This window comes from Plecotus auritus (assembly GCF_963455305.1).
Source record: "Plecotus auritus genome assembly, chromosome: 6".
Lineage (NCBI taxonomy): Eukaryota > Metazoa > Chordata > Mammalia > Chiroptera > Vespertilionidae > Plecotus > Plecotus auritus.
The window spans coordinates 38,891,114-38,914,093 of NC_137773.1; the positions used below are offsets into that span (position 1 = coordinate 38,891,114).

The 22,980-nt window shown below is 36.1% G+C and overlaps 1 protein-coding gene across 1 annotated transcript in view; it reads right to left on the bottom strand.

Moving 5' to 3' along the window:
- Positions 1-22,980, bottom strand: part of ADAMTS19 (ADAM metallopeptidase with thrombospondin type 1 motif 19) — a gene marked incomplete at both ends in the record, with an annotated part of 216,683 nt that overhangs the window by 47,416 nt on the left and 146,287 nt on the right. The window contains 3 exons of the mRNA XM_080672669.1: positions 8,329-8,409; positions 16,884-17,004; positions 21,338-21,465. Of these exons, the coding sequence (XP_080528795.1) occupies positions 8,329-8,409; positions 16,884-17,004; positions 21,338-21,465 (330 nt within the window). The remainder of the gene's footprint in view (positions 1-8,328; positions 8,410-16,883; positions 17,005-21,337; positions 21,466-22,980) is intronic.

The following is a 22,980-nucleotide window of genomic DNA, read 5'->3' on the forward strand; positions in this document are numbered from 1 at the left end:
AACTATGTGGCCATATTTGTCTTGACCTCCTCCAATGTCATTGGACATTTGATGCCTGGAACCCTTTTTTTGGTCCTTAATCACTTATTCTTTAATATATTATTATTTTAAGGCTCTGTGTATCTGTGTTGTCTATGCAATGATACCACAAAGAATGTGAGGGCTGACATGGCAACTTTTACATCCTCCATATTTCCCATGCTACTCCGGAAAGTGTGCCATTAAAGGAATGTCATTAAATGGCATGTTAACTAATAGATCAAAATGACAGGGTTAGCCCTGGCCAGGTGGCTCAGTTGGCTGGAGCATCGTCCCATACACTAAAAGGTTGTGGATTCCATCCAAGTGACGGCATATGCAGGAGGCAACCGATCAGTGTTTCTCTCTCATCAATGTCTCTTTCTCTCATTTCCTCTCTCTCTAAAATCAACATAAAACATATCCCTGGATGAGGATTCTTAAAAATGACAGGGTTATATTCATTACAAGACATTTCAAAAATAATATGTTGATCTTAAAAACAGAACTCAAAGCCTTTTTACATCCCTAGTTTGTGATTTGATATGTACAAAAATGGGAGATAAATGCTAATTCTCACTCATACACAGCCATCCTTTGTATGGAATTTTACAGAATAATTTTGTTTACCTACATTCTTTTTCTCTATTTCTTTTTTGAACTAATCTATGTTACTATTTAAATAAGATTCATGCCATGGAAGTGAGATGTCACGATTACCATTTTAAATTCAATATCTTTTTTTTGGCCAAATGATTTAATTTTTTAAAATAAAAATGTTAGACTCTTTCATATAATTGAATTCTCTTTCAAAAGTCATTTGCATGTTAATCAAAGACTTTTATGTCATAATTCTATGAAAATATTTGTTAACTTAAGCCAATAATCTTCCTAAATATTATTTAAGCCAATCTCTATTTATTGAATGTTTGAGGTTTTCCAAGTTTTTTAAATTGTAAATAATGTTCAGATAAATATACTGTACACTAGTTATGTGTACATCTGAATATTTCCCTTGGAAGGATTCCCAGATTTGGAATTACAGAGCCAAATAAACTGCACACTAATAGATTTTGAAAAAGAATTTTAAATTGTTTTTCATAAAGGTTGCAGCAATTTATGCTTCCATAACAGTGACTAGAGTACCCATTTCTGAACACATTCTTGGAAGCACCTTTCTCTAGCCAAGACATGGGTGAGGAGAAATTTTAAGAATTAAATTTTGAATAATCTAGATTTTAAAAAAAAACAACTCTTGTTTCATTACTATGGAGGCTAAAGACATTTTTCATTTGCTTATCATTTGCATTTTTAATTTAAATAAACTAAATAAATTATTCACTACCTGTTAAGGTTTTTCTGGTCCATTGAGGAATTTTTCTGGTGCTTATATTCATATTATTATAAGCAACCTATTAATTATTTAATTTTCACCTCACCAATTTTAATTTCTAGCAAATAATATATTTATGATGTACTACATACAAAGTATGTTTTAGATAAAAATAAACATACAAATTTTCAGATTTATGAAAAAAATATATTATTTTTACCTTGAATTTTTAATTTAAAAATAAATATGTTGACAGAAAATTCTCAACACTTTGCAAATAATAGCTATTACACTCCACAAATGGATATAATTCAAATAATGCTAAAGTGATTAAAAATAATGATTTTCCCTAAAAGGTAAAGTATTTCCTTATATATTTCTCATAAAGTCTATTAAATATTGTGAGAAGTCTTTTTGGCCTAGATTTGTACTATGGCCAGTATAATTACATCCCCCCCCCCCCCCCGCACTTCCATATACATATTCAGGGCACAATTATAATATTTTTTAAAAGTCTCTAATAAAAATGCAGATATGCTGATATGACTCAGTGGTTGAGAGTTGACCTATGAACGAGGAGGTCACAGTTCGATTCCCAGTCAGGGCATATCCTGGGGTTGCAGGCTCGATACCCAGTAGGAGGCATGTAGGAGGCAGCTGATCAATGATTCTCTCTCATCACTGATGTTTCTATCTCCCTCTCCCTTCCTCTCTGAAATCAATTTTATATATATATATATATATGTATATATATATATATGTATATATATAATGTATACACACACACATATATATATGTATATATATAAATGTATACACACACATATATATGTATATATATATAAATGTATACACACACATATATATGTATATATATATAAATGTATACACACACACATATATATATGTATATATATAAATGTATACACACACACACACACACACACACACACACACATATATATAGCAATGATACAACAAATGATATATGTATACAAAGAAAAAGTAAAAAGGAGAGAGTAGGAACCAGACACTATGGCCACATTGATTGCTTGGGTTTAAATCTAGGATCATAGTCTTTTAGATGTGTAACCGAAAGGTAAACTCTATTCCTTTATTGTCTGATTGTTAAAATTGGGAAATTAGTGGTATACACTTCATGGAGTTATTGTGAGGATTTATGTAATGGGTATATTTAATGCGCTGGTTCATACTAATCACTATACAAATGTGAAGCATCTTTTCTTAATTGAAATTCACTTGGAAAGTCTTTACTACTTCCAGACTCTGTTTTAGCCACTGCATATATGGTCATGAGCAAAATGATCCCTGCCTTCAAGAACTAACAATGGAGATAGACAATATAAAAGCAAGCATGCGATAGAAATTAGTGACTGTGATAGGATAATGATGCCCCTCATCAAAGATATCCATGTCCTAAAGGATAGGTATCATACAAAGCATCTTTTCTGACCACAATGGGATGAAGTTAGAAATCAACAACAGAAGGAAAACTGGAAATTCACAAATTTATGGAATGAAACAACATACTCAAACACCAATGTATCAAAGAAGAAATCACAGGGAAATTCAGAAATATCTTAAGACAAAAATAAATGAAAATGTAACATCCAGAAACTGATGGGACACAAGTGAAAGCAGTGTGATTGGAGGAAATTAATAATCATAAACACTTATAGTAAGATCTCAAGTTAACAACCGAACTTTAGAACTTATGGAACTAGAAAAACTACCCAGCAGGAAGAAAATAATAAAGATTAGAAGCAGGAATACGTGAAATAAGGAATAGAAAAATAATTGAGAAAATCAATAAAACCAGAAGTTGGTTCTTTGAAAAGATCAACAAATTTGACAAACCTTTAAGCTAGATGGACTAAATAAAAAAAAAAAGAGACAACTAAATAATCAGAAATGAAAGTGAGAACATTACAACTGATGTTACAGAAATAAAGAGGATTATAAAAATACCATGAACAATTGTATGCTAACAAATTGGATATGAAATGAACAAATTCCTATAAACACAAAACCTACCAAGACTGAATCACAAAAAAACAACAACAAGAACACAGAAATCCTAAATATACCTAATAACTAGAAAGCAGACGAATCAGTAATCAAAATATCCCAACCAAGAAAAGCCCTGGACTTTATGGCTTCATTGGTAAATTTTATCAAACATTTAGAGAAGAACTAACACCAACCCTTAAATTTTCCAAAGAACTGAAGTGGAAGGAAGATTTCCTAAAGCATTCTACAAGGCCAGTATTTTTCTGATACCAACGCCAGAAAAACAAAACAAAACAAACAGAAATGAAACTACAGACCAATTTCCCTAGTGAACATTGATGTAAAAATCCTCAACAAAATACAAGAAAACCAAATCCAGGAGCACAAAAAAGCATCCAAATCAGAAAGAAAGAAGTAAAATTATTTCTGTTCACAAATGATATGCTCTGATATGTAGAAAACCCTAAAGATTTTATATTTTAAAAAGCTGTCAGAACTAATAAATGAATTCAGCAAAGAAGCAGGGTATAAAATCAACACACAAAAAGCAGTTGCATTTCTATACACTAAGAATGAACACTCGGAAAATGAAATTAAGAAAACAATCCTATTTACAATAGCATCCAAAAGAAAAAAAAAAAAACACCTTGGAAATTAACCAAGGAGGTGAAAGACTTATGCAATGAAAACTAAAAAACATTGTTGAAAGAAATTAAAGAAGACATAAATGGAAACATATTCCAGGTCAATGGATTGTAAGACTGAATATTGTTAAAATGTTAATATTATCCAAAGTAATCTATAAATTCAATGCAATCCTTTACAGAATCTCAATGGCCTATATTTTTTTTTTGCAAAAATTAAAAAAAAAAAACCTATCCTGAAATTCATATGGAATCTCAAGAGAGTCTAAATAGCCAAAACAATCTTGAAAAAGAGGAACAAAGCTGGAGACTCTCACTTCCTGATTTCAAAACTTACTAGAAAGCTACACTAATCAAAAACAGTGTGCTACTGGCATAAAAACAGACATATAGACCAATGGAACAGAATACAGATCCCAGAAATAAACCATAGCCAAATGATTTTTGACAATGGTGCCAAGATCATTCAGTGGAGAAAGGACAATCTTTCATCCAGGGGTGCTGGGAAAATTGAGTAACTACACACAGAACAATGAAGTTGGACCTTTAACTAACACCATATACAAAATTAATTCAAAATGGATCAAAGATCTAAATGTAAGACCTAAAACTATAAAACTCTTAGAAGAAAATATAAGGCAAAAGCTTCATGACACTAAATTTGGCAGTGATTTCTTGGATATGGCACCAAAGGCACAGGTAATAAAAGAAAGGAGATGAATTAAACTTCATGAAAATTAAAAATAATTGCATGTACATAAACTTTTGTGCACCAAAAGACAATACTAACAGAATAAAAAACCAAAGAATGGGAGAAAATATTTGTAAATCATGTATCTGATAAGGGATTAATATCCAGAACATATAGAGAACTCCTAAAACTCGTCAACAACAAAAAAACACACAACCTAATTTAAAAAGGAGAAAAGGGCTAAAATAGACATTTTCCCAAATGATATATGCAAATGGCCAACAATTCTCAGCATATGTAATTATTGGAGAAATGTATATCAAAACCACCTTGAGATATCACCTCACACCCATTTAGGCTGACCACTATTAAAATAAACAGAAAATAACAAGCGCTGGAGAGGATATAGAGAAACTAGAACCCATTGCATACTATTTGTGGGAATGGAAAATGGTGTATGGCAATTTCTCAAAACAATTAAAAATAGAATTACCATATGCCTCAGCAATTCTACTTCTGGGTATATGCTCAAAAGAATGAAAAGCAGGATCTTGAAGAAAGACTTGTACATCCATGTTCATGGCAGCATTAGTCACAACAGCTAAAACGTAGAAGCAACCCAAGAATCCATGGATGAAGGAATGAATAAGCAAAATGTGATATATACAAACAATGGAATATTATTCAACCTTAAAAATGAAGGGAACTCTGATACCTGCTATAGCATGGATACATTTTGAAGATACTCTCTTAAGTGATTTGTCACTCACAAAAGGACACTTCCTGTATGATTCCACATATAATGAGGTATGTAGAGTGGCAAAATTCATTGAGATAGAAAACTTAATGGTGGTTAGCAGGGGATGAGAGGTGGGGGAATGGGAAGTTATCATTTAATAGACAGAGTTTTAGTTTTGCAAGACAATAAGACTTCAGGAGATGAATAGTGGTAGTGGTAGTTAACAAAATGAATGTACTCAATGCCAATGAATTGTATACTTAGCATAGTTAAGATGGTAAATTTTATGTGTATTTTACCACAATGTTTTAAAAAAAGTGTTAGTATGCCCGGGCAGTGTAGCTCAGTGGTTGAGTGTCAACCTATGAACCAGGAGGTCACAGTTCAATTCCCAGTCAGGGTACATGCCTGAATTGCAGGCTTGATCCCCAGTGGGGGCCGTACAGGAAGCAGCCGATCTGTGATTCTCTCTCATCACTGATGTCTCTCTCTCTCTCTCTCTCTTTCTCTTTTCCTCTCTGAAATCAATAAAAACAAATATGCTTTTAAAAGGTGTTAGTGAAGGGAATAAAGTTATCTATGTCAGAATCCCTGGAACCTAGAATTCTACCTTACATGGCAAATAAACAAACTTTGCAGACATGATTAGGTTAAGGATCTTGAGATGGGGATATTACCCAAGTGGGCCTGAAATGCAATCAACATGTATTCTTATAAGAGGTAGGAAGAGAGAGGTTTAAACACAGGAAAAGAAGAGAAGGCATTGACACTAGGAAGGCAGATATTATCACAAGCAAAAGAATGCTGATAGTTATCCAAAGCTAGAAGGGTCAAGGAGGTTCCCTAATCTTCAGAGAGAGCATGGCTTTGCAGCCACCTTGAATATTGATCCATTGAAACTAATTATGGCCTCCAGAACTGTGAGAGAATACATTTTATTTTGTTTTTTGAAACCTACAAGTTTGTGATAATTGTTACAGAAGTCATAAAATACTAATAGGGTGACATTTACTACAGTGGGGAAAACCAAAGGAGAAAGAGGTTTTAGCATGGGATGGAAATAAAATTTTTGATTTATACTTATTATTTCTGAGGTGCATAAGAGACATTTGATAATCTGCATCAAATAAACATGGAAAGCAATGGAGCTAGATGGGATTTCCTAAGGAGACAATATAGCAGGGAGGAGAGCAGGGCCCTGGAAACATTTGGAAAGCATGCAGAGGTCGAGAATCCTACAAAAGAAACCAGTAAGGATCCTAGAAGCCAAAAGAAGAAAGTATTTAATGAACTGAGGAAAGGTCAACAGTTTTTGATGCTGTTTATTGGTCAAATATCATGTGACCATTGGACTGTCAATATGGAAGGCATTTGCTGACCTTGACCAAGGCAGTTACTGTAGAATGGAGACAGAAACAAGCCTAGATTGGTTGAAGAGCCTGGGAAGTAAGGAATGAGAGAGAGCATGGAAATTTCCCATTTGTAAAACTGGCTTATGTATTTAGCCACATTTTCAGGTTCTTAAAAATCATAATACAATGTAGTTTTATAGAATTTGAGATAACTCCATTTGAGACATCTATATTCATTTTCAGCTTGGGAACACACACACACACACACATATTCCCCAGTGTAATAGCCAAAGGTCTACAGTTGAATGAATATTTTGAAATTGTCTAGTTTGCACAGTGTCTACAAAACTGGTTATTAGAGCTTTGATCTGAATTTGGACATTTGGGATGATTTACTTGCATTTAAAATGCATTTTGAAATCATAGGTGGTAAAAACAAAATTTAAATATTAGTAAAACAAACTAATGAGTGTGTCACATGACAAAGGATTTATTTTACTGTCCCCTTTCCTCAAACCTTCCTATTCCTAGAAAGCAAACCCTAATAAGAAAAATAATTCAATCCGAGTGTAGGCAATTTTCAATATTGTAGAATACAAACCATCACATAATATTGGATTTTTTAATCATGTACAAAGTGTTTCCCTATTAGGATACTTCTAATTGATAAAGAATAATGAGGACATTATTTTTGTTAAGAAAAAATAGACAGGCAGGCTTTTTAAAAAGATATTGTAAATACAATGTTTAAATTTGGGGAGAATATTATGTTTTTTGTCAGACCTAATCATATTAGATTTCTCTACCTGTGATGCCATGACTATAAAAGATCACTTCATCTAACTTAGTTTGAAATTTGAACATACAAAGCAATATGTATTTTAACAATTTACTATTTTCTTTCATATCTTTAAAAATTAAATAAAAAATTAGTTTTAATTTGCCTAATTAAAATAGCTCATACAATTCTTTCCATAAGTAATAATTAAAAATTTTAAATACTCTCTACATAGGTGAGGCAAAAAAGAGCATTATTTCCCATTAAAATATTAAGTCCTTTTAGTATATAGAAATTTCTTAAAGAATCCCACAAGATTTCCTAATTCAAAAGTAATCATTACACATACATACAGGAATATATGCATTTCCTTATGCAAGAAATATAAATATGTGTATATGCATGTGTGTATATATGAAATAAATATATTTATGAAATGTTTTATACAAATGCATACCTATGAAATAAAACACACCCAAATCCTCCAATGAGTGTGTTGTTGTTTTTAACATGGACTAACATGTGGAAACAATTCATACCCCTCCAAAACACACAGACAACCAAATTGCTTTTGCTCCTGGGGAGTCCTTGAAAGAAACTTTGACTTGATATGACAAAAGGTGCTTCCTGGGAAATTCACACATATAACTAGAAACAGATTGACAGCCTTGTCATAATTGAACTCCCAGGGCAGGGAGCTGGCTCATACTTGGATGGGCTGTGTGTCTGTAACCCAGGTTACCTAAATAGCTGTGTGCCGGCTTCTCCTCCACCACTTTGATTCTTCGTGCTCCAGTAGGTATCACCAGCACTTCCACATAACCTGCAAGAGTCAATAAGTCATGAAATAAACCTCGAGTTCTTAGGAGATCTCTTTTCTTAGTTGACTTGCCATTTCGTTTTTTGGTTTTGATTTTTGCTTTGATAATTCCATACCTATGGAAAGAAAAAACTTAAGTACAAAAACTGTCATCATTTCAAGTGGAGAAGTTTCTTCGAAAGATGTTAAGTCTACAGCACTATCAAGGGCAAATAGATAATTACATTTTATGTCAAACTCACTATATGAATTGTGAGAAGAGAAAAAGCACAATAGGACGGCCCAGTTAGAAACACAGTGGATCTTAGAACAGAACAAATAGCCTCAGATTCTGCTGGGGGACCTCATGCAAGTTAGAAAGTGCAGGGAAGAAGGAACTACAGCTGGCAGGACACCAGGTCCCTGGAGTAGCTGAGCATACCAACCTCAGCCCTCAGGAGACTCACAAAGGGTTGTGAAACTGGGGATCAAGACAAGTAGGTGTAAGGCCACACCAAGCAATCTGGTGTCATCTAGGAAGGTGTCCGACAGCTAGAAACAAAACACAATTAGTTTTTTTTTTTAGGAAAGGTTTTTCAGCAGAATTTTAGAAATATAAAGCTTGAAGTGAAATAAGATGATAAGATAATATGGGATAGAAAAAAGAATGTGCAGAAAAGGTCAAAATCAAGACTTCATTTAATAAAGAATAGCATAGATACTTTTGTAGCTTTAAACTTATATTCACTCATATGAGGAATTTAATGAACAAAATAAACTGATGAACAAAATAGATCCAGAGACATAGAAGCATGGAACAGACAGACGAATCTCAGAGGGAAGGCAGGGATGGGGCTGGAAGGGGTGGGGAGAGAGTAACTAAGAAACTTATATGCATACATGCACAGCCCATGGACACAGACAATACTGTGGTGAAAACCTGAGGGGGGGGCGTGGGTGCAGGTTTGAGGGGGCGGTTAATGGGGAAAATAGGGGACATCTGTAATACTTTCAACAATATACATTTAAAAATAAACAGGTACATAAATTTATTGCAATAATCTACACTAATAAAAGAGAAACATGGAAATTGACCGTACCTCCACTACGCCCACAAGCCATGCCCACCAGCCAATCAGGAGTGAGTATGCAAATTAACCCAACCAAGATGGCTGCAGCCATGGAGTGAGCAGGAGGCTTGGGTTTCCCTGGCAATGGAGGAAGCCAAGCTTCCTGTCTGCTCTGGCCAGTCCTGGCCTCCGCTCAAGGCTACAAAGTTTCAATTATAGGAGATAAATAAATCCCAACAAAAATGGCGGTAGCCACGGAGCTGGAGAGGCAGGAGGCTTGGGTTGCCCCCGGTTATGGAGGAAGCCAAGCTTCCTGGCTGGCCCTGGCCTCCGCTCAAGGCTACAAAGTTTCAATTATAGAAGATAAATAAATCCCCGATACCAGGGCCTCCGCTTAGGTCGCTGGGGGGCGTGGCCGGCCTGAAAACCACCACAGGCCCCTCGCCCAGGCCACCCCACACCCCAAGGGAACCTCCACCCTGATCCAGGATACCCTTCAGGGCAAACCAGCTGGCCCCCACCCGTGCACCAGGCCTCTATCCTATCTAATAAAAGAGTAATATGCAAATTGACTGTCACTCCAACACACAAGATGGCTGCCCCCATGTGGACACAAAATGGCCACCACAAGATGGCCAGCAGGGGAGGGCAGTTGGGAGGGACCAGGCCTGCAAGGGAGGGCAGTTGGGGGCGATCAAGCCTGCAGGAGAGGGCAGTTGGGGGCGATCAAGCCTGCAGGGGAGGGCAGTTAGGGGTGACCAGGCCAGCAGAGGAAGGAAGTTAGGGGCAACCAGGCCTGTAGGGAAGGGCAGTTGGGGGGGACCCAGGCCTGCAGGGGAGGGCAGTTAGGGGCAATCAGGCTGGCAGGGGAGCAGTTAGGCATCAATCAGGCTGGCAGGGGAGTGTTTTAGGGGGTGATCAGGCTGGCAGGCAGAAGCGGTTAGGGGCAATCAGGAAGGCAGGCAGGGGAGCAGTTGGGAGCCAGCAGTCCTGAATTGTGAGAGGGATGTCCGACTGCCTGTTTAGGCCCGATTCCGGTAGGATCCCGGTAGGATCAGGCCTAAACGGGCAGTTGTACATCCCTCAAGGGGTCCCAGATTGGAGAGGGTGCAGACTGGGCTGAGGGACACACCCCCCATGCACGAATTTCATGCACCGGACCTCTAGTATTTAATATTTTTCTTAGTATATTTGTGTAGCTTCATATATCTGATAGAAATCTAATTTCAAAGTTAATCTCAGAATTGTCTGCTGATGATTAATTATTCAAATTCCTGAAAGTGTTTTTTGTATTTGGTATATATTGAAAGGTAGCATATGCCCCACCTTTTAGAATCATAATTTCCATTAGCAATCACTGTTTACTCAATCTAACCATTGTCAGTAACACCAACCACACAGGCACTATCATTTTGTTACATGAACAAATAGGCAGCAATGAAAATAGAAACAAATGCTTACTGCCTATTTGTACACAGAAGTAAGGTAAGAAGGTCTCTGCACTCAATTTAATAGGAAAGATAAGGCAGAAATAACATATAAATATGAGTTAAATCAAACTTCAAAAATTAAGTTTAAAAGATCATATGCAAAATATTGTGGTTAACTCCCTGCTAAAGAATATAAATCATGTGGTTTAAACTGCATCCCCCCTTCTCTGATCACATCACCACTCAAAAGGTTTGCTGCTATTTTTAACTCACAGAAGTGGGATATACTTTTTATTTTTCCCTTGTAAATGGTGAGACACATTACTCATGTTTGAGAAACACTGACTTCAGCCAGAATGACTATGTATGATTCAGAGGAGAATTTTTATAGTCAAGGAAAGCTTCACAAAGAAGTAGATGAAATGTCTTCGAAGAATGGATAGGATATGGACAGATATAGAAAAAGGATGAGTTCACTGTATGTACAGGAAAGTAAAGGAGCCCGGCCGGTGTGGCTTAGTGGTTGAGCGTTTACCCATGAGCTATGAGGTCACAGGTTCCATTCCTGGTCAGGGCTGGATCCCCAGTAGAGGGTGTGCAGGAGGCAGCCAATCAATGATGTTTCTCTCTTATTGGTGTTTCTGTCTCTCTCTCCCTCTTCCTTCCTCTCTCTATAAAAATTCAATAAAATACATTTTTAAAAATACTACTTAAAAAAAAAAGAAAATTAAGGGAGCAAGTGGTATCTTTAGGAGCACATGAATAAAATAATTCTGACAGAATAAAAGAGTTTTAAAGTATGCCCAGGGCACTGAATTTTTCAATTTGCAGCGACTGAACATTCTATAGCAAGCAACTTGGTAATGAGATACTGGTCAAAGAGGCTTTATCTTTGGTAATCAGATACTGGCTTGAAAGGCTTTATCGGACAGCAGGATGCAGGAGACCCAGCAATGCAGTTGTGGATAACAGTGTCAGAAGTCTAATGTAAAAACCCAAGAATGGTAGAGGCCAAGGTAGTAATTTCAGAAGGCATTGTGAAAGGAAACAAAAAAATTCTGAACTTGAGAACCAATGGAAAGTGGGAAAACAAACATTGAACTCAATGCTTTATTATTACTTAAGTGAGAATGGGGCCATTGCTTACAAGACAGTGGAAGTCAAGTTGTGGTAAGAATCTGAGAAACTCAGCTTTGGAATTTGTATTTAACAAAATGGTGTAACGCACTAGTAAACATATCCAGGAAGAGCTCTGACCATCTGGAATTCCAGAAAAAGGTCAGACAACTCAAGTCCCTTTGGGAGGCCTCTTTGTAGAGATAATCATTTAAGTCATGAAAGTAAGTGGAGAAAATCGAGAGACAAGTCAAGAACTCCACACTGGTGACAGTCATAGTTGGGCTTTTTTAAAATCCTCACCCAATTCCTTACACAGAATCGGTATCATTAGCTCTTATACTAAGAACACATTTCTTCTTAGTGTATACTGATAACTATATATTTTTTGTTGATTTTCGAGAGAGAAGGAGGAGGGAGAGAGAGAGAAACATAGATGTGAGAGAGAGAGACATTGATTGGCCGCCTCCTGCATGCACCCCATCTGGGGATGGAAGCTGAAACCCAGGAAATCAACCCCACAACCCTTTGGTGCATGGGATGATGCTCCAGCCGACAGAACTACTGGCAAGAGCTGTTTTGATGTTTGTTTGTTTTTTGTTTTTGTTTTTGTTTTTTAAATATATTTTATTGATTTTTTACAGAGCAGAAGGGAGAGGAGGGATAGAGAGTTAGAAACATCGATGAGAGAGAAACATCGATCAGCTGCCTCTTGCACACCTCCCACTGGGGATGTGCCCGCAACCAAGGTACATGCCCTTGACCGGAACCGAACCCGGGACCCTTGAGTCCGCAGGCCGACGCTCTATCCACTGAGCCAAACCGGTTTTGGCTGTTTGGTTTTAAATTGAAAAATCTCTGTGTTTTTTAAATTTTTATTTATTGATTTTTAGAGAGAGACAAAGAGAGAAACATTGATTTGTTGTTCCACTTATTTATGCATTCCTTGGTTGATTCTCCCATGTACCCTGATCAGCGATCAGGGATCGAACCCACAACCTTGGCATATGGGGATGATACTCTAACCTACTGACAGAGGTTAAAAATATAGAGAAGTAATAATCCTGAGAAGGAGGAGATCTGGCTATTTTGGATTAGAATATCTCAAGAAGAGTGGTTGGTCAATTGCATCATCAACTGTAGCAACATCAAAGAGAAAAGTGATAAAGGAGATTGTGCCTGGATGTCACAATCAAGACATGACTTAATCTCTCAGTAAATGAATTCAGCTATGTGTTTGGAGATGCTAAATGTCAGGATGCTGAAAAAGAAGACTGGGTAGCAGCAAGTGGAGGTAGTAACTGGGTTTAGCAGTAAAGGCAAAGGTCTGTTGTACATTAGGACAATAGTTATAGCTAAGTTTACTGTTATATCCAGAGCAATCTTCTGTTATTCAACTGGAATGGACTTGAGGATAGATGAGTTAAACTGAGTTTAAAGAAGAGAGGAAGAAAAATATTAAGCAAAGACATTTGAAAAAAGATAGCTAATGACTGGGGGCCTAGATATTTTTCAGTAAATAAGCCATTTAGCACAATTGAGAATGTACATTTTCTAAAGAAGTGAATATGAGAGTGGCTACCACTGAGCTTAGAAGTTGAAATAAAGCCTGTAATATCATCATCATAAATTTGTCAGCTTGCTTTTTACATAGGAAAATCCGATCCTATTTTATAGCCAGAGAGCCATTATTAATCAGCCATCTTAAAATTTCAATAGCAATCATTATTTTCATGGTAAGTAACAATGAAAAATGCCATATTTTGAGCAACACTATGTACTAGTCACTATTATGGGTAATTTACATAAATTACTACATTTAATCATAATGGTAACATCCAAGGTACCATTGTTTTAATATTACATTTCTCACATATTAGATGAGAGAATAAATTTAGGCAGAAAAAAAATCTGCATGAGACCTTAATTATATCATGGGCTTCATCCCTTTTTCAACACTGCATTGTCAGTAATTAGCTGACCCAAGCTTTTAACTCAGATCCATCTGATTCCACTGTGCACTTCCAGCTATGACCCACTACTACTATTTTATAAAATAGAATACTAATATATGGCACTATGACACTCCTACTCCCATGGCAAACATACAAACAAACAGTCTAAGAGCTGTGTTCCTTATACAGAATCGGTATCGTTAGCTCTTACATTAAGAAGAACATATTTTATGTCCATTTCTTCTTAGTGTATACTGATAACTATATAGTTCCACAATTGGCCAAATACACAATTTAACTTTAAAAATTCCTTTAAAAAATTATCTCCTAGCTAGGCAAGTTATAATGAAAGACATGATAAATGTACAAGAAAAAAAAAAAAAACTCCTCTTAAGTTTATTTTCTAGCTCCAACAAAAATGACTAAGCAAACTCTAAATAGAGCACAGGGACCGAAACACCCACATGTGTCTGCACATGTGTTACTCATACAACACATACAGTGTGCATGGCCAACTGGACCAAAGAAGGCTGCAATTCCTTCAAGAAATTCTAGGAAGTCCATAAACCGTAAGGATAAAATTGTCTCAAGAGAAATGAACACAACATTCCTAAATTCACAAGTAGATGAAGCCTATGATATAATTAAGGACTCATTTTGTTTTTTAAAGTTCTTAATAATGTAATGTTTCATTGTTAATTAAATTTACAAAGCATCAGACACAATGCCTGTCATTGAGAATCTGGGACCTGGATAAAAATAGCCAGGCTATTTTTTCTCATTGACCTTAAAGTTGGGAAGTAAAGACCAATGAATGTACAATTACAAATGGGATTAGAGCTACACCATATGGATATGAATGAATATGAATTTGAATATGAATATGGTTGTTAGTGATAGGTGGTGGAGGCTGTTCAGGGAACACTTCAATGCATAAGTGACAATTGAACTGAGATCTAAGTGATGGCTAGGAATTAACCAGGCAAAGCTAACAGGAAGCTAGCAACCATATTTTTAACTGCAAGGTACTGGAAGGAACAAGGTCAATTGGAGAATCTAAAAGAAACCTGGTGGCTGTAGCTTAGAGAAGGAAAGGGACCTTAATAAGAGATGGTGCTGGAGAGACAGGTAGAGATCACATCATGTAGGACCATTTATATGGTCCAAGTTAAGAATTCCCGTCTCTTTCTTGTGAGCAATGTGAAACTGGCATAGAGTTTAAGGGAGAAAGTAATATTATTAGTCTCTGATAATTCCAATATCTTAGGAATCTCAGACATTTTCCAAATAACAGGTGCCATTAATGTAACTTACCTACAACAAACAAATGAACAAAGTTAAAATTAAACACAATAAAAACAATTTTTAAAATAGGAATCTGGAAAAATGTACTCACATAACTGCAGTCAGAATGATAAACATTACTGGCTGGTTAACTAGTATTTCTCTTTTCTATGCTTGGTGGAAAAATCAAGTGTTAATACAATTTAAGATATCAATGCTTGAGTGTGCATCAGTATTCTTCAGTGAACTGTTTCCATGCATGCTAAATAACTATGTAAGAAGATTCTTCAAAAATTCTAGTGTCTTTACATCTTTAGTCTTTCAGACTTCATTTGACCTTATGCACTACAAAGATTTCTGCCACCACAATCAGGCTGAAAAACTTATTATAACTGAACTTCTTAGCTGAAAGTCTGAGAGCTTGTTACAGCTTTAGAACTTTTCTAAATGAATGATGGCAGATTTTGACTCACAGGCCCCTGTTTCACAGCTTTGGAGACTGAGATCTTGATCTGTAACTTACCTTGGACCTTGGTTATTGTTAGGCTTCAAAATCTTATGTTCACGTATCTTTCATTCTGCTGGGGCCTAGCAAATGCTTACATTCAACTTCAGAGGGCTGTGTCTAATATTCTCTTCTGAAGGATTATTTTATCTAGAATGAACTCAGTTTTCTTGATCATTCAAACACAAATGGCTTGTTTTTGTATTAAAACGAATATGTATTTTAGTCTCAGGTTTTTTGGTATTTGACCAAGAAAGAAATTTAAAATAGGAAAAGGCTAATATATGTAATATGTGCATCCTAAAGATGATGAAAATATAATCACAAATAATAAGATAGTTCAATAGGTAGATGTCCAGTGAGATACTAATGTAAACACAGAAATATGTGCTCCCTCCCAGTAAGCTTGAGGACCTGAGTGTAAACCATTTGCTGTTTCTATATTTGTGGGCCATTATATTTCAGTATAGGTTATTACTTTTTGTTGTGGATCACTTTAAAACTCACACCATATAGATCAACCATATTCATGTCATCTCATATCCCCTGAGTATTAGTATTTATAGATGAGAGAACAAAAGAATAGAGGGTGGCTTCTCACTATTAATATATCAGGAACACCATCCCTCATCTTCTGACTCCCCGTTGCTATTGTTTCCACCATGCTACACTGCTACAGACTCTCGGTTTCCAACAATGTATTCCCTTCAAATTTAGTAAAAACGTTAAGAAAAAAATAAAGACAACGGAGAGCTGAAAACCTGAAGCCTAATACTCTGAATAGCTGCTTCAGGCCGTTACAAATCATTACTCTCTGTGAGACATCGTGCTCTGCATTGGAGAATAAGGCCTGTGGAAACCTGATAACATTTGCCAATGCAAATTAGATTATTCCCTTGCTGCTCCAATTTATTAAATGCACAACAGATGACTTCATATTTTCATTATTGGGAAATGGGCTTGTTAGAATTTCTGGCTCATATCACATGTATTGTATGTCATCATGAAAAATCATTCAATACCCATTACAAAGTCTTCAATAGACTCAGAACTGCGATTTCTAAGTCAAGTTCAATGTAATCTCTATCCCCAAGGATTGTTCAAATTATTAATTTTGAAAATATAAAAATATAATTACCTGCTCCTCTGGTGTGGTTGAAATCTCCTTTAATGATTTTACACGATTTCCCATTGCCATTGCATACACCACAATGATCTTCCCTGGCAAGAGACCCTAAGAAACCATCACAGCCGACTTTCTGTAACAAAAGAATGGCAACACATCATAAAGTGAGTTTTTTCTTTTTTCACTCTAATTTAGGACAAGCCTAGTCTCTACAAACTAGACATATTTAATTGACAAACTAGTAAAATGTCATATTCTCTGGTGCAAACCAATACAGCAAGCTCATGTCAAATATTATCTAAAAGTGATCAAATAGCAGAATAGTGATGAGAATATTTTTATTTTATTAAAATTAAATGATATCCTAAAGCAATTTGATAAAGTATATTGAAACAAATGCAATTTACATAAATCCCAAAGGCAATGACATTTCTATTAAACATAACACAACTAATCTAATTCATTCTACTCAAAAATAGAGGAGATATACTACATTATATAGATGGCTTCACTTCTAAGGCTGCAAAGTAAATATTGAATACTAAATATTAATTATTTTGAAAAGCAAATAAGTGTTTATTTTCACTACAGTTCATGAATAAACTTCTATCCCTGTCTTCTTTAGGATCCAGCACACAAATGTGGCTGCTGTAAGAAAATATAAACCACAGGGGAATTATATTTATATACTTCCAGAAAAATGGTGTTAATACAAATCTTCTGAGATTAAATCACTGACTCTTTTCTAGTGAATAATGTTGGTCTCCCATGCATGTGCAGAAAATATAACAATATTTTGCAAAGCTATGCATACTCAAAGGACAGAATTTACCCTTATGAATGCTGCCAGAAATAAATAGTAGGATCATACAATTATCCCTAAATAGGAGTTGCAAGATGGACTGAGGATACATCCATGTGTAAGTTACAATTACTTTAGAGGGATTTAAATGATATTAATAAAACAGAAACAAAAACAGGGTCTTTTGCTGTGGTTGGTGTGGGTGGTGTTACGATGAGGGAAGCTGGCAGATAACATGCAGCTGCAGGATAAACATCCTGAGAGCAAAAATCACATGAAACCTGCATAATATAGCATCCTTCCTTGTGTCAAGGACTGCATCCATGTCAAGAGGTAGACAATGCAATACATCAGCGGAAAACCTGATCAGCAAATGAAAGCTTATTCAGAGAGGGATAAAGGGAATGTCTCCAGATGAAAGGGGTGGCCACCACAGGAAATTCTCAAAATACAACAAAGGTATGGGAAAACTTCCCTAAGCAGAGCCATGAAAAGACCTGGGAGTCCTGGGGTGAGAAAAAAACATCTCTTTCATATACTAATGACAAAAAAATTTAGAGTAGATTCTGGAGCGATTCTGAAGTAACAGAAGCACCTTTATTGCTCTAAACCTAGCCCCCAGCTTATACCCTGGCAAATAAAATAAACCCAATAAATAGCAGTTTAAAAATTGAATAAATTAGTACTTAATTTCTCTTTTGTCTAACCCTTGTAACTGGAAAATTACATTTCTGTAAACCTAAAATAAAAGTCTGGGATAGACATATGCCATGGCTCGATAATCATGCATTTTTTTAGATAATAATCAAGAATTTCATATTTTGTAATCAGTAGTCTCAAGTACCCACACTTATCAAAATATGCTCACATAACTCCAAGAGTTGAAATTGAACGACTTTGAAAAGGCAATGCTGTTTAACTGATGGTGGGTACGTGAGGTACCACTGGCTGCTGGAGATGGAGGGATAAAGAGGTCCTAACAAGGTAAAGCTTTCTCTACCCTTTGCCATGATGGAAATGTCGCTGGGAGAAAGCTGTCTATTTTCTATGGCCCTCCGACCCATTCACCAAGTTGAAAATTCTATATTCAGCTTCGGTGCTATGCATTTTGTGATAAAACAAGACATTCAATCCAAACCCAACATATAGAAGGTTGTGTGTGTGTGGGGGGGGGGGGGGGTGGGGGGGGGCATGGTTTTAATTATACTGAAAGACCGAATGAAGCATTTTAGTTAAAAATCCAGAATCTTGAAATATTCCAAAGCTGTTAGAAGTCAAAATCCATTTCATAGGACTTTAATGTAATTATAATCATCAGAGTCTCATAGCACCGATGCATACTTTTTTGTTGTTGCTGTAATTTTAATGTCTAGCTAGGAACTCTGTAAAAGATCTGGCTTACACAACATTGTTAAACGAGAAGCATAGTAATTTAGGCTATTGTATGTGGCATATGTAGTTGGAAAACTTTTTCTTGAAAAATAAATTCATTTAAGACATACAATAATCTGACAGATTTACATGCAATGACACAATTAAATTAAAAACTTTAATTATACAACATACATAATTTTAATTCTGAAAACAAATATGTAGAAGTATCTGCAATGACTTATTTTTACATATAAATAAAAAAATACATGTTATATTAGTGCCATATTCTGTTAAAGAATAAAGGAAATTAATATGTAATTTAAAAACCATTCCTTATGTCAATGTTAGTACATGATTCTGCGCTTTAAACTTTATAGCATGCTGGAAAAGTATAGAATCTCAGAGCTGGTGAAGCATTTAAGTTTCATGTTGTTTTCAAGTTTATATCCAGAAGTCCATAGACTTCTATCGAACCAGACTGATCCATCTATAGCTTGCAATTGTTTTCAATTTTTGTGTGTGAGCGTGTGGGGTGGAAAAAGGACACTTTTCATCAAATTTTCAAAGGAGTGTATTGCACACAAAAATCAATGACCATTGGTCCAAAAACTTCATTTTACAGAGTAGTTCACAGATGCAGACCTATCTGAAGTGCTTTTCCCAAGAACAGCTTCCTAGTGGCTGTCATGGATTCAGTGCTGCTCCACTCAGATGCTCTTTTGTAACTAAAGGAGGGATTTCCCTCCCTGCCTGGGCAGTTTATCAGCTGATGGCTCTCGGCCACCAACCCTTTTCAGAAATTACCTAGTCTGAAGAACACTTCATTTTCCAAGGTCACATTCTCTCCAAAGACAGTTTGTGTCCAAACACTCATAGATGTTGCAGGTAAAAAGAGCTTTTTCCCACCCCAAGTGGGGACAACTCTGAAGAGCCATCCCAGTTTCAATGCCCACAGGGTCAGCCGAGGTCTGGTGACTGCACCACAGCCCAGTTTCTCCCTGTGCCCAATCTTGCCTCCTTTCGTTCCCCACATAAATGTTTATCATGAAAACACTTGGCATTAAACATCCTGCATATTAATCTCCCAGGGAAGCCAACCTGAGGCAGAGCTATAACTATCAAATTCTAAGTTCTAGCCTTGGATCTTTCCACCATGCTGCTCATCCTCACTTTAACAGAATTTCTACCTTTCCAGTGATAAATGAATAAGAGCACGCAAATGCATGCAGTAGATGAAGATTATATAAATGGATCTTGAAAACACCATACTAAATGAAATAAATCGGACAGCAAAAGTTAATAATTTCACTCATATGTGGGATATAAAACTGAAAGCAACAAATGAACAAATAAGAAAAACAAACAAATAAAAACTCATAGACACGGATAACAGTATAGTGGTTACCAGAGGAAAGGGGGCTGAGAGGGTAGTAAAATGTAAAGAGGGTTAAATATATAGTGATGGAAGATGATCTGACTGTGGGTGGTGGGTGCACAGTGCATTATATAGATGATGTATCATAGAATTGTACACTTGAAACCTATATAATCTTATTAACAATGTAACCCCCAAGAAATTTAATTAAAATTTTAAAAAAGGAAGACAGAGGCAAATGAAATGTTTAAGTATTATAAGAAAATTTAAAATGCTTTCAGCCCCGGCTGGTGAGGCTCAGTTGGTGGAGCATCATCCCATGCACCAAAGGTCATCAGTTCGATTCCTGGTCAGGGCACATGACCAGGTTACGGGTTTGATCCCCAGTTGGAGTGTGTACAAGAGGCAACCAATAAATGTTTCTTTCTCATCTCTCTCTCTCTCTCTCTCTCTCTCTCTCTCTCTCTCTCTCTCTCTCTCCCCTTCCCTCTAAAAATCAATAAAAACCCATTAAAAAATAAAGTGCTTTCATATTAAGTGAGTAGTAGGATTGACTTTAGTTTTTATGACATGGCTCAGTCTTGGACACAAGACATGGAGAACTGGAGTGCTTGAATTTTTGGTCTGCAATGCTTTGACTTAAAATGACCAAAGTGTTAAAATTTTAGACTTATAATAAGTACTGACAGAATAAAAATCTCATATTCTTTCCACTAGTAATGGATAATATAGATTTTCTAGTCCAAACCCTACATTATACAAAGTAGATCAGACTTGGTCAAGCTCACAATTGAGTCAGGACAACATCCACATCTTTTGAATCTTAGGGCAAAGCTCTCCACCGTACTGGGCAGCTGCTCAGCGGTCCCAGAGCCCTCTTTCAGCATATATGTTCTCCATTTTAGACCATCTTACCTGACACCTGCCATTTGCACAGATATCCAGTCCCTGATAGCCACAAGAAGTTCCATCCATCACTTTTTCTGACAGAAGAATAGGCTGTTCTTTTCCAACAGGTGAGCAAAACAAGGCACATGGTTTTCCTACATATGGAGTAGATAAAAAGAAACAAGCAAAAGTGACTGCATAAATATTTTCATCTTAAGCTTTATTTTTCAGAATAGTTATTAAGTAAAAAATATAATTTGATGTTAATTGGATAATGTAATACTAGAGTAGATAACACTAGAGGGTTATTATGAGTAGCATATGAGATGATGCCTGGAGAAAAATTGTTATCCAATGAGTATCAATGTCCTTCTTAAGAAATCTGTCCTTAGATTATTTTCAAAATGTATCATTTATTATTTTCTGGCACTAAACCTCTACCACCACAAGACAATCATTCTTCCTGAAAAATATTATGGCCACTTCCATTTTTGCTCGCATCTTTTGGAACAAATTCCCCTTTATCTTAATTACATATCAGACATCTACCTACTTAAGATTTACTTTATTTCTAAAACGCTTCCTTTTTTTCAACTTAAAAAAAATTATTTTTCACCCTAGCAGGTTTGGCTCAGTGAATAGAGTCGGCCTGTGGACCGAAGGGTCCTGGGTTCAATTCTGGTCAAGGGCACATGCCCAGGTTGCGGGCTCAATCCCCAGTAGGGGGCGTACAGGAGGCAGCTGATCAATGATTCTCTCATCATTGATGTTTCTATCTCTCTCTCCCTCTCCCTTCCTCTCTGAAATCAATAAAAAAATTTTCAAAAATTATTTTTCAATTACAGTTTATAATCAATATTATTTTGTATTAGTTTCTGGTGTTATTGACCTCACTTATAAATCCCAATATACTAATTTTCATTCCTATGCATTTGGCATTTTCTAATTGAAAAATTACTAAAGGGAGAAAGAAGAACTTCTAAAATGAACAACTGTATAAGCTTTTGCATGACTAGGATGTTTAGAAATGTAATACAATCCCATTAGAACGTCCATTGGTGTGCACAATTGCTGATGTGCTATCTAGAACTCAACCCCCTTTACTGCTTAGTCAGAAAGCAGGTCAGTGTCTAGGATGTCGGGGTTGAGAACCACAGTTCTAGGTAAAGAATTCTTGAATGGCTGGCAATCTTCTTCGGTACTTCGTTAAACAGTAAGATCGGGCAGTTAGAGCTAAAACACTTGCCTTTTAAGTTCAGTCAAAGAGTGCCAAAATATTTTTAAAGTGCTGTTTCTATTTCTAAGCGTGGTACAGAGGAGCTGTAGTACTTGGTAACACCAGTAGTAGGATTATCCAAATCTGAAACTTTAGAGCAAATTCCATGCTACATTACTACTCTATTGGCTTGACACCAGTCGGGCCCTTTACTGTTTATTAAGCTCATACAAAGAGAATGGAAAATAGCTGACAGTCTCTGCCACTGATCTTCGAGTATGTCTTCAGCAAAGTTCCAGGATGCAGATGGGGTTCTATAAATACCAAATAACAGCCAGAGGCATGGAACAGGGTATCACTTTGCAAAGGGAAGACGGACAGTCAAATGAGCCTTCAGAATTGAACATTTCAAACAGTTTTCACATGTGGCTTCTGAAAACTGCTTTGAACAATT